General features: G+C 36.1%; 1 protein-coding gene across 2 annotated transcripts; it reads left to right on the plus strand.

The window, feature by feature from the left end:
- Window positions 1-235: 235 nt before the first annotated feature.
- LOC119791239 (interferon-induced protein with tetratricopeptide repeats 1-like) lies at window positions 236-11513 on the plus strand. 2 transcript variants are annotated; one of them, XM_038297235.1, is made up of 2 exons: window positions 236-355; window positions 862-2419. In XM_038297235.1, exons 1-2 carry the CDS (start codon window positions 351-353, stop codon window positions 2159-2161), a joined length of 1305 nt encoding a protein of 434 aa, XP_038153163.1. In that variant the 5' UTR covers window positions 236-350; the 3' UTR covers window positions 2162-2419. The 2 variants fall into 2 exon arrangements, with proteins under 2 accessions (XP_038153163.1, XP_038153164.1); XM_038297236.1 differs by lacking the exon at window positions 862-2419 and adding an exon at window positions 10032-11513 and having other exon boundaries at window positions 238-355.
- The last annotated feature ends 1282 nt before the right edge of the window (window positions 11514-12795 follow it).

The raw sequence follows: 12795 nt of genomic DNA on the forward strand, positions 1-12795 counted from the left end.
AAATATTCTGGTTCTGATTTAATCAAAAAAGAGCTGCGGCCTGGATTATAGGCAACTTTTTATATAGACATTCAGGTTAAGAAAAAATAAATAAGACAGAATCTGAAGCTTAAGTTTTACTTCTCTGGTGAAGTTTCTACTTTTGTAAAGTGAAACTAAGTTCCAACCATTCCCACAATGTTTGAACTGGTGTGTTTCCATTCCAACAGCCTCTCTGACGTTCTGCAACTACGTCCAAACATATAAAAGTGGCTTTGAGTTGAGAATCAGAACTTTCTTGGACAACCTTTCATGAGAAACATTCAAATCCTGAAACATTCAAACTCATTCACACTAAAAACAGCTGGAACATGAAGTAATTGATGGAATAATGAGAAATATTTGAAAACCTAACATAATATTATTATCCCATTGTGTTTATAGGACTTTGTTCATTTTGTTCTGGTTCTTTTCAGGTTGACTCTTCTACACACTCACTGTCCTCTGCTTTATTTTTCTCTCCTGCTTTGGCACTTTTAATTTGGTATTTTCAAAGTAAAATCATTGAGTGAAACATAAAACCTGAAGGTTGTATTTCTTGATATACATCACTTTTAATTAAGCTTACACATTTATTTTGTTTCTTAACTTTTTATTTGGCTCAAAAATATTTTAATCTAGATAAGTTCCCAGTTGTAGATATTTTCCCCACCTTTGTTGGATCATAATTTCTGCTCTCATCATAATGTCTTGCCTCTTTTTAAATTTATTTTCTCATCTTAAGAATATATCATATAATTCATTTCAAAGAATTTAAAAGCAAATTAAAATCCCATATCTAATCAATCTTCTTTCTTGTACTTTATTTGATTTTCTCATCAGTTCTACAGAGGCCTTGGAATCCAAACTGAACGCCTTGCAGTGCTACTTTACCTGGAATCTAGAACCTACCAAGTTCAAACTGAACTATCTCAGAGATGCACTGGAGGACATCGCCACAGATGAGGGAAACATCTGGCTGGGTGACATCTACAACCTGCAGGGGTTCATCCAGTACATGCTGGGCTCCACTGAAGAGGCCCTGAAGTTCTTCAGACGAGCCACTGAGACCTTCCAGCGTCTTAAAAACTCAGATGAAGGTCCCTGGTTGATGGTGAACTTTGGGAATCTGGCTTGGCTGCACCATCTTATGGGTGAAGATGAGAAGAGTCAGGATTACCTGTCAAAGGTTGAAGCTCTGATTAGAGAATACCCAGCTCCACCTGAGGAAGAGCTCCACCCAGAGGTCTGTGCTGAGAAGGCCTGGACCCTGATGAAGTTTGACAAAGAGAAGAAGTTGCAGGCTGCAGAGCTCTTTCAGAGAGCAGTGAGGATGCAGCCAGACAACGTGGAATGGCAGACCAGCTGGGCCATATTATCAGCAGATCCCTTCAAAGCTTACATGAAGGACATGACTCCTGATGTCTTGGAAAAAGTGAAATCTGCCTCAGAAAGAGATCCAGACAACTTATATGTTGCTGCTCTTTATCTGGATGCACAGGGTGCAAAGAGAAAACAAATTCAGGATGAAGCAAATGATTTAGCTATAAGAATTCTAGAAAAGCCAATGCACAACTACTGTGGGATCAGCCTACTAATGAAGCTGTATAGAAAGTACATATCTGTAGACGAAGCCATTGAAATAGCTGATGAGGTCTTGAAGAGACATCTTGATTCACGTTTTGTAAAGAGGTCTGCTGCAAAATGCTGCACAAAGAAGGTATTTTCTCAGCGAGGCAATCCTGATCCCAGAATAATTGACAAAACAATCCGTCTGTGGGAAGAAGTGATTGATGCTTATCCTGATTGTTCCCTGAAAGAAAAAATATCTCAAGCAGACGTCTATTCAAAGGTAGACATAGAGAAAGCTGACCAGATTTACAGAGAGCTTCTAGACAGAGAAGATCTGGATCCAGCAGAAAAACAGATGCTTTACAAATATTATGCCGACCATTTATACTTCAATAGGAATAATACATATAGGTCTATTGAATACCACATGATGGCAGTAGAGATTCAAGAAGAATCCGTTTATAGACAGTTAAGCATCGATAAACTGAAGAAGACCTTAGAAAGAACCAGGGACCCTAAAATACAGAGAAGGATCACAGAGTTCCTGACATCCCTGGGAATAAACCAGTGAATAAACCTCAAACCGTCTGAAATCCTAATGATGATCATAGAAAATAATAGTGATGTTTTGTAACAGACATGACTCTGACCATGAGTGACACTGGCCACTGGCTACTAATACAAAAAAAATGTAAACAGCGAAAAATACATCAAAATAGCTAAGGAAGACACTGAAGTGCCAAATGAAGTAAGTTAATTCAGCTTTGATGCATTTTCCTTGATCTGGTAAAAAGTTATATTAATATAGTAACAGAAAAGGGAAATGACATGTGAAACCTATAATTTTTCCTGCAATAATATGTTTCTTTAAACTCCCAGACCACTCAGCTCCTCTAGTTCAACCCTTCTCTTTAAACAGATGCCCTCTACTGAATGTTGCTCTTTTATGGAGGTAAATTCAAACCGTATGAAGTGTTCAAAGGTCAGAAAGGATGCAGAAGGATTTTGATTTATAAAAAACTTTTCCTCTCCCTCTTAATTTAAGAAAATAGTTTTATTTATTCAGATTAGGAAATATAGGTACGCAAATTGTATTTTGTGATAGGGCTGTGTTATAAAAAAAATAAAAAATTCCAATTCTGATTCCATTTTATTATTAATTCCTAAAGATCAATTCATATAACGAAAGATTGTTCATGTTTCTCATCAGCGTTTCTCAGCAGCAGTCTGCTGGTAATGTTGGAACATAACTCCTTGTTTGCATATTTCATGAGACAAGCGCTATGAAAACATGAACGTTGTGCTTTTCAGACTATGTCATCAACTTAGACTTACTCTGGGTCTGCTTGCAGGTAAGTGAACATATGCGCTCCCACCCCATCAGCAGAGGGGAAATGTCAGGATTCCTAAAGAATCCCAAATGGGTGTTTTGTCAAACCAAAAGTGCAGATGGTCTGTTTTTTTATTCTGTCACATAAAATGCATTTACGTGAAGCTCACCCACTTTGACAACAGGCGGACATCTCAAATGGTCAATCTGATAGTTCTCAATATAGAGAAAAGTTGGAAACAAAAATTGGCTTAATTAGGAATGAGGAAAAACAGAAAGCTGATATGGGTGCAGCACAACATCCACACTCACAAAATATCCTGGTGAGAACCGTATTATTTTAAAAAAGTGAAAAGAAAGCATTTTGCACTGTCCTTAATTTCCTGATGAAATTTGATAAAATTTGATAAAATGAATAACTAATAAATTTGCATAACAGCTAAAAAACTGTTTTTACTTTCAGCAATCAGATTTATCATGCAACAAGATGTAAAATAATCATTCTAAAACTTGAAAATGGGCATTGAATCGATTCTTGATATGTAAAAATGACCCAGCCCAGCCAAGGTGTTTCTCAGGTTCACACATTAAAAAAATGTATAAAAAGAATTGCCTTGAAATAAATTATTAACATCTTCCTACAAAACAAACTTATTGTATTCACTTTTCTTAACTCTAAATCAAATCACTAAAAGTAACAGCACAGTTTCTCTTTTAAAAGTGAGGCTGATCCTGCCTACTGGGAAAACATCTCCATTAAAAATGTGTTTTTCCAGAATCCTAGTTTCCTAGATTAATGTATTTTCACTCCACAACAAACTAAATTCTAAATAACATATGATATATATCAGAGGACATAGTGATGCTAAATTAAAACTTATATCTAATTCATTTATCAACATGCACGAAATTACGGAGACCAATACCAAACAAAAATCAGATAGATTATTGAGTCCTAGGATGTTAATTTCATGCTTGTTGTGAGAGATTGCTGCAGAGTCAAAGATTCGATGCAAGCAAATGTCTGCTGTTGCAAGATGCTCATCCAAAAGGACCAAATCCTGCAAGGTCAGCGACTGGATGCAGTCAGCTGGTTTTCTTTGATAAAATACCTTTTGACCGATCTGGCTGTATGATTTCATCATTGTCTCTGTAAAGGGCACTGTAATTACGTGTGTTGTGAATTTGCACACTGTAAAAAAACTGATTTGAACTGTTAAAGTTTAAGTTAAGGAAAACTACACATAACATGTTGCTTTAAATTCACGCTGTTGTTTTTTTTTTATCTGTGAGGAATATGGAGCTAAATCAATGAAGTTATAAGTCAATTATACCTCAATTTAAGCAGCTTTTATTAATATTCGCAAGTAAAGTTGTATCACAATAAAAAACTAGGCTAATTGACTAATTAATACAAAATGATCGCTATACCTCATGTGCCATAAAAAAACAAAATAAAAAAGGGGTATATATATATATATACCCCTTTTTTATTTTGTGTGAAATCGACTCCAGAGTTTCTAGAGGAGATTCTAGAACAGAGCTGGCCTTGTTTATTAGCTTGTTGAGCTTTTTTAAGTCATTAACTCTAATACTGTCACCCCAGCAGAGGATGGAAGAAGAGATCAGAATCTCCACAACATACTAGATATGTAGCATCCTGCTGCAACGCAGAAGGACCTAAATTTCCTTAGGAAGTACAGCCTGCTCTGTCCCTTCTTGTAGACGGCTTCACGGTTTTGTCTCCAGTCTATGTGGTTGTCCAGGTGAACACCAAGGTATTTATACTCCTCCACCACCTCAACTTCTTTTCCAATTAGGTGAAAAAACAATAAATATAATAAGTGCTAAAGACCTTATGTTTTAAGCTTTTATTTCCAGTAAAAAAGATAGTAAGCTTAAAGGAGATGAAACAATTAAATGTCAGATTAGATTACTACCCCAGACTGCTTAAAGAATATTTTTCATTTAAAATATGAACTTTATAAAGAATATTTAACACCAGTTACAACAGTTAGATTACCTTATTACCCAAACATAATTATTCTAACAAATGTATCATCAAACAAAACCTTTTCTCTGCCTATCCCTAATCTGGTTAAACTGGTTTACCATATGATGAAGAACATTCCTAGCATTTAATATCATGCTTGATTGGTAATTGATTATATGAGTTTTGTTGTCTCCTGTCCAATTGGTTTAAAGCTTAAGTTTCTTTTCTCTTGAAATCCAGAGGAAGAAGAGAAACTGAAAATCAGAGTCAGAAATTATGGATACTTACTGTGAAAATATACAATCAACCTCAGTGAAGTAAATCCTTTACTGCTAAAACTAACAGAGGTAAAATTTGTGGTAGAGGTATTTGACATATTTGTCCCACAGCGTCAACAAATCCCATATTTATACAATTAAAAACCCAGAAATAAAACTAATTGTTAGAAAATAACGTTCTAAAAACCATAACAAAAACTCATCAGGAAAAAAACAATGATCTAAAATGCAGAACAGATTAACTAAGAGAAAAATAAATATGCATTGTAACTGAACAGATTTTTATTTTTTTTTTTAACCAAACATTGGTACAGAACAAGTTAAAAAGAAAGATTTATCTCAGTCAAAGATGTCAGTCTATGTAAAAGCCTCAACAACAGAATGAAAAACCTCCAAGTTCCTTTATGGGCTTGGATGTCCAACACCTGATGGTGTTTTTCGGGAAACACAACAACATCTGTAGGAGGAAAAGCGATGTTTATCTGGTACAGATAGGAGTGTGCTGACATTTATATTTGAGAAATCAAGTAACTGCATTAATTCATTGTACAGCATAGGAGAGCCATCAACACAGAGCAGATAGTTCACCTGCATCTTAAAAAGCCCCTTAAACAGTTTCTTAAAAGTTCCCAGTCATGCACTCACTAATTTTATTGTTGTAATGTCATTGTCTGAACGTGTGTCTATGTGTTTTGATGGATATTGCATTATGTGATCTTGTGTTGTTTTGTCTTCCTGCCTCAGGACGACAGATGTAAATTAGCAACTATACTATAATCTGGCTTATTTACAATCTGTACAGAAGTATAAGATTGTTCATTAATGTGCTCTGTCCTAATTAAATAAATTAATTAATAAAATTAAATTAAAAGCAAAAGACACCGCTTTCATGGTGAGGATGTTCAAATCTAAGAAGAGGACAGGTAGTTTGAAAAAAGAGTAAAGAAAGCAAAGTCTGTCAAAAATAAATACTGAAACTCAACAGAAGAGGACTTCTTACTTTTACCTCTAACACATATTTTCTTCTAGAGAAACTCATTCAAAGAAGATTAAAAGTCTGTTTCTCTACCTCACTGTTCCACATCTACCTAAAGGATGTGAACAAAGAACTGTTGAAGCACAGCCCTGGCAAGGAGTGTGCATTACTTCCACATGCCCTTATGTGTACCATTTACTTTCAAAATTAAATCAGCTTATAGATTTACAAACAAGCAGCTGTTGATATTATCATAATTTCTTGTGCTTGTCAGCTGAATATAAATGTTTAAATTCATACACTCATGGCTTTTGGTTCTGGTAATTTGAACCTATCTAGATGTCAAATTTAGAACTTTTTATTGATGTTTGAAAGGCCTGAAATTTGCATATAGATCTCTCTAGTCTAACAGAGACAGAAAATTAACAAAAGGATTGTTACCTCCCTAGTCAGAGTGGTTTTGGTCACATGCCTCTTTAAAGGGTGAGTCAGTTGAGGGCAGGTGAGAGGTGAATCATGTCAAGGAAAACAGCAAACTAAACACTGAACAAAAAGAGATGGCTAAGGCTCAGGTTTTAATGTGACTAATTAAGTGTGCTATATTTTATCACTTTGACATGACAGCTGGCTTAGAGCTTGTCTGATTAACTATGTATCCCCTGTCGAAGTTGGCAGAGGGCGCCTCACATAAAGCCTGGTTGTGGTTCTGCTGTAGGTTTCTTCCTGTTAAAAGGGAGCTTTTTCTGTCCACTGTCACCGCATGCCAAATTGGTTAATTGCTGTGGAGATTGTGAGTTGATGCAATCAGCTTTTTACTTGGAAGCCAATCTGACTGCATGATCTGATTGAATTGTCTCCGTAAAGTGCTCTGAGATTACATATTGTGAATTGAGTTGAATTTATTTTTATGTGTATTTACCTGCTTACTTACTTAATGAAGCCTGGGAGGAAGTTAAACTGAATAAGCTTTTTCACTTATCCTCCTCTAATCAGAGGCTCATTTGTCTTTGGAGCAACCAATTATCATTCAACCACATCTCCTTGTAACCCAATCAGCATCCAGCTTAAAATTCCTTTAAACCAGCAGCTCAATCTGCTAACCAGCAAGCATCTGAGTTGGTTTTGCATGTAAGACTTTGATTGGGATAACCCCGATTCCAACCTCCTCCATCCTCTTCTCAACTATCCTTGCAAGCTCCATCGAGCTCCTTCTCTATGCTTCTTGCCCCTTTTAGAGTAAATCCTTGGACTCATATTGCTTTCACAGTCTGACAAATGGGGATGCTGTGGTTATCTGACATGACAATTTCCAATGACAAGGTTCAGTGAGTTATCTTGGGATAAGATCCACCATTCAAAGGGAACACCTACAGATGAGACTTCAGAGGAATGATGGAAATCCTTGCCTGTTTTTCAATCTCATGATCAATTCAATTCCACTCACAACCAGAGTTGATTAAAGCTAAGAAAACAGATTAGATTATCTTCTGTGCTGCCGCTCCTCCGGAGTTAGATGGGTCCACCCAATATGCATGGTCTTAGGTTCTGCTCTGGGCAGAGTAACCGGTGGAGGAGGCAGTGGTGGGACTGATTGGGGAAAAGGTTGTCTCTGAGCTGCTCTCTCATTTCTAGAACTTCTCCTCTCTGATTAATTTAATTAGCTCTTTTAGCATCTTAGATTCTTCCAATGGGGCCGATTTAACCTTAAAAGATAAATCTACCTATTGAAATGAGTTGGCTTTTGAAGCAGCTTAGTCCCACCCTGAGGTGGAGGCTAAATACTGAGTTCAATACAGTAAAAGGCTGACGAGGAAACCCCCGTCCTGTCAATCTCAGAACTGAAGGTTAATTTGAACTCTTCAACAAAGTCAGTATAGGTACAATCAAAGTGTTTATAATTCGTGAACCAGGTTTCCGCCCACTTCACTGCCTTCCCAGTAAGTAACCCAACAATAAATGAAATTTTGGCCAGATCATAGGGAAAAGACTGGGGGTCAGGTCTCGGTCCAGGAGCAATAAGGTCCAATACTTAAGGCGCTGCTAGACAGAGGTGGAAACCAGGCGATTGTTCTTGAAACTTGGATCTTGGAACTTGTGTCGAAGGTTTGTACGGGAAGCATGTTTGAAAATCTTAGGAAAAGAAACAGAAGAGAATTCAAAGGTTAGCTCCTTCTTTCGAAAAAGGGTGAGAAAGAACCCAGACTTGAGTTTACTCCCTGGCCAAAACCCCTAAGCTTGAAAAGGCTGTAAACAGCCTCACTAATTACAAAGCTCCTGGATGAGGTTGATGGAAAACATCTATGAACCATTAGCCATCAAGTTAACCAAGGTCCCCGGAGGAGAATTTCTAAAAACCTAATTGTAAAAGACAGTCTCCCAGATCCTGACATTATTTGTGTCATGAAATAATACAATAATAGCTTTTATTTCTGCTAAAAAAAAGATGTTTTGTTTAAAGCAAGAATCAGAAATATGCACTTAAAATATGTGTAAGACTTAAAATGCATTATTTGAAGAAAAAAAAACATATCTACAACTGGCTTCATCAGAAAACTTACTTAGGTGGAATCTTAGTTTAGTTTCTTTTCCTCAATAACATGAAGGAAACATTTTAACTTCCTCTCCCTAGAATGGTTAAACTGACATACCTTATGTCAATATTGTATGACGCAGAACATGACAAGTATTTAATATCTTACTTAAATTTAGCTTTGCTGAATCATTTATCATTTGTTTATTATTTGCAAAGTCAAAATAAATTCAAACAGTCCAAGGATGTTTGAGCCAGTTTGTTTCTATTCAAAGCGCCTCTCTGATGTTCTACAACTACATCTAAACATATTAAAGTGTCTCTGAGTTGAGTTTGAGAACTTTCTAGGACAACATTTCATGAGAAGGATTAAAATCCTCACACATTCAAACAGCTGGAACATGAAGTAAGTGATGGAATAATGAGAAATATTGGAAACCTAATTGAAAATGAATACCTCATAGTGTTTATAGGAACTTTTCTCTGGTTCATTTTTAGGTCAGCTCTTTTATACTCTTGCTTTTCTCTGTTTTGGATTTCTCTCCTGCCTTCTTTGGTGCTTTTAATTTGGTATTTTCAAAGATAAATCTAAAAAATTCTATACACTCACATTTTTAGATCAGAGTAAAACATAAAAAGTGAAGGTTGTATATCCTGAATTAATACACTTTTAATTAAGATTATACATTTATTTTGTTTCTTAATCTTTTTGAATGATATGTGTTTTTATTGGCTCAAAAATGTTTAATCCAGATAGATTTTCAAATGTAATTCTTATTCCCACCTGTGTTGGATCATATCTGTGCAGATTCTCAGTCGTCCAGGTCATGTCAAGCTTGAAAAGCTCAGTCTAGGCAACTGGATGTGAATTTTTCTAGAATAATGTTTCGCCTTCATCTACACCTGAAGGTTGAAGGACACCCGTTTGAGAACAACAACTTCCAAATTCTTGCAAATGAAGACAAATGGTTTGAGCGAGAGTTTAAGGAAGCCATCTTTATTAACCTGGAAAAACCATTTCTCAACAGAGGAGGTGATATTAGACATAACCTGTCAACCACCTACAAAGCACTTTTTGGAACAATACCCGGAACATCTTCTAGAAAGCTTCACTTCCAGTTGCCTAGACTGAACTTGTTCAAGCTTTGTTGGATTTTTTTTTCTGTTCTAATCATAATGTCTTGCCTCTTTTTTTAAATTTCTTCTCTCCTCCTTAAAAATATTATTCATATAATTAATTTCAAACATATTTTCTTCATATCCTCTAGAAGTTAAAAGCAAATTAAAATCCCATAAATTTCTTTCTTCTACTTGTATGTGATTTTCCTCATCAGTTCTACAGAGGCCTTGGAATCCAAACTGAAGGCCTTGCAGTGCCACTTCACCTGGAATCTAGAACCTTTCAAGTACAAACTGAACTATCTCAGGGATGCACTGGAGGACATCGCCACAGATGAGGGAAACATCTGGCTGGGTCACATCTACAACCTGCAGGGGTTCATCCAGTACAAGCTAGGCTCCACTGAAGAGGCCCTGAAGTTCTTCAGACGAGCCACTGAGACCTTCCAGCGCCTTAAAAACTCTGATGAAGGTCCCTGGTTGATGGTGAACTTTGGGAATCTGGCTTGGCTGCACCATCTTATGACTGAAGATGAGAAGAGTCAGGATTACCTGTCAAAGGTTGAAGCTCTGATGCGGGAATACCCAGCTCCAACTGAGGAAGAGCTCCACCCAGAGGTCTGTGCTGAGAAGGCCTGGACCCTGATGAAGTTTGACAAACAGAAGAAGCTGCAGGCTGCAGAGCTCTTCCAGAGAGCTGTGAGGATGCAGCCAGACAACGTTGAATGGGAGACCAGCTGGGCCATATTATCAGCAGATCCATTCAAAGCTTACATGAAGGACATGACTCCTGATGTCTTGGAAAAAGTGAAATCAGCCACAGAACGAGATCCAGACAACTTATATGTTGCTGCTCTTTATCTGGATGCACAGGGTGCAAAGAGAAAACAAATTCAGGATGAAGCAAATGATTTAGCTATAAGAATTCTTGAAAAGCCAATGCACAACTACTGTGGGATCAACCTACTAATGAAGATGTATAGAAAGTACATATCTCTAGACGAAGCCATTGAAATAGCCGACGAGGTCTTGAAGAGACATCCTGATTCACGTTTTGTAAAGAGGTCTGCAGCAAAATGCTACACAAAGAAAATTTTTTCTCAGGAAGGCAATCCTGATCCCAGAATAATTAACAAAACAATCCGTCTGTGGGAAGAAGTGATTTATGCTTACTCTGAATGTTTCCTGAAAGAAAAAATATCTCTAGCTGCCATCTATTCAAAGGTAGACATAGAGAAAGCTGACAAGATTTACAGAGAGCTTCTGGACAGACAAGATCTGGATCCAGCAGAAAAACAGATGCTTTACAAATATTATGCAGACTATTTATACTTCGATAAGAATGATACATGCGGGTCTATTGAATACCACATAATGGCAGTAGAGATTCAAGAAGAACCTGTTTATCGACAGTTTAGTATTGATAAACAGAAGAACATAATAAGATTCAGGGACCCTGAAATGCAGAGAAGGATCAAGGAGCTCCTGACATCCCTGGGAATAAACCAGTGAATAAACCTGAAACTCTCTGAAATCCTAATGATGATCATAGAAAATAATAGTGATGTACATCAAAATAGCTAAGGAAGACAATGAAGTGTCTAATGAAGTAAGTTAATTCAGCTTTGATGCATTTTCCTTGATCTGGTAGAAAGTTATATTACTGTAATATAGACACAGAAAAGGGAAATGATATGTGAAACCTATAATTTTTCTTTTAATAAAATGTTTCTTTAAACTCCAAGACCACTCAGCTCCTCTAGTTCTGTTCACCCAGAACTACTGTAGAACCAAACATAGATAAGCTCCACCTATCTGGAAAAAACTCCCAGAAGACTGTAAAAGTGCTGAAAACCTGAGTTATTTAAGTCAAAGTTAAAAACCCATTTGTTAGAAATGTTTTTGAATGTTGAAGTTAAACTGTTACCTGAGCTATTATTGGTTTAAGTGGTCCAAGTGTTTTATTTGTGTTACTATCTGTTTTTCATCTAATTTATTTTTAATCTGCTTTTATTTTCATTCGATTTTATTGTCCAATTCATGTAAAGCATTTTGAATTGTTCTTGTACTGAATTGTCTAATAATAAACTTGCCTTGCCTTTCCTTGCCTTTAAACACATGCCCTCTACTGAAATATTTGTTCTTTTAGGGAGGAACATTCAAATCCGTATGAAGTGAACAAAGTCAGAAAGAAAGCAGAAGGATTTTGATTCATAGAACTTTTCCTCTCACTCCTAATTTAAAAAAAATTGTTTCATTTATTCAGATTAGGAAATATAGGTACACATGTTGTGTTGTGCGATAGGGTTGTGTTAAAAAAAATGTAATTCTGATTACATTTTATTATTATTTCCTAAAGATCAATTTATATAACCAAAGATCTTCCAGGGTTCTCATCAGCGTTCCTCAGCATAGCATAGTCTCCCATAATCTCCCAGACCTTGACATTATTTTTGTAATGAAATGATACACACATTATAATGTCTTAAGCTTTTATTTCTGCTAAAAAAAAAAAAAGATTTTCTGCTTAAAGCACGAATCAGAAATTTGCACTCATCAAAGAATATGTGAGACTTAAAAGGTCTTTACAAAAATATTTTGTAATATGTAAAATGGGCTTCTTCAGAAAATTTTCTTTGGTGGAATCTGTGTTTAGTTTCCTTTCCTCAATGACATAAAAAAAGAGAATATTATTATTTTCACTCCCTAGACTGGTTAAACTGGGTTACGTTATTACAATATCTTATGATGCAGAATATTACAAATATTTGATATCATACTCAAATATAGTTTTGCTGTATTATGTCTTATTTGTTTAAGGCTAAGTTTCTGTTCTCTGAAAATCCAGCACAGGTAAAGAAACAGAAACTCTGGAATGTTTTGAAGTGACTCTTAATATTCAAAATCAACATCAGTGAAGTAAACCATTTACCATTGGAACTAATGGAGGGAAAACAATTAACTAACAGACTTTACATC

The sequence above is a fragment of the Cyprinodon tularosa genome, unplaced genomic scaffold, assembly GCF_016077235.1.
Source record: "Cyprinodon tularosa strain WSP-4 unplaced genomic scaffold, ASM1607723v1 ctg385, whole genome shotgun sequence".
Lineage (NCBI taxonomy): Eukaryota > Metazoa > Chordata > Actinopteri > Cyprinodontiformes > Cyprinodontidae > Cyprinodon > Cyprinodon tularosa.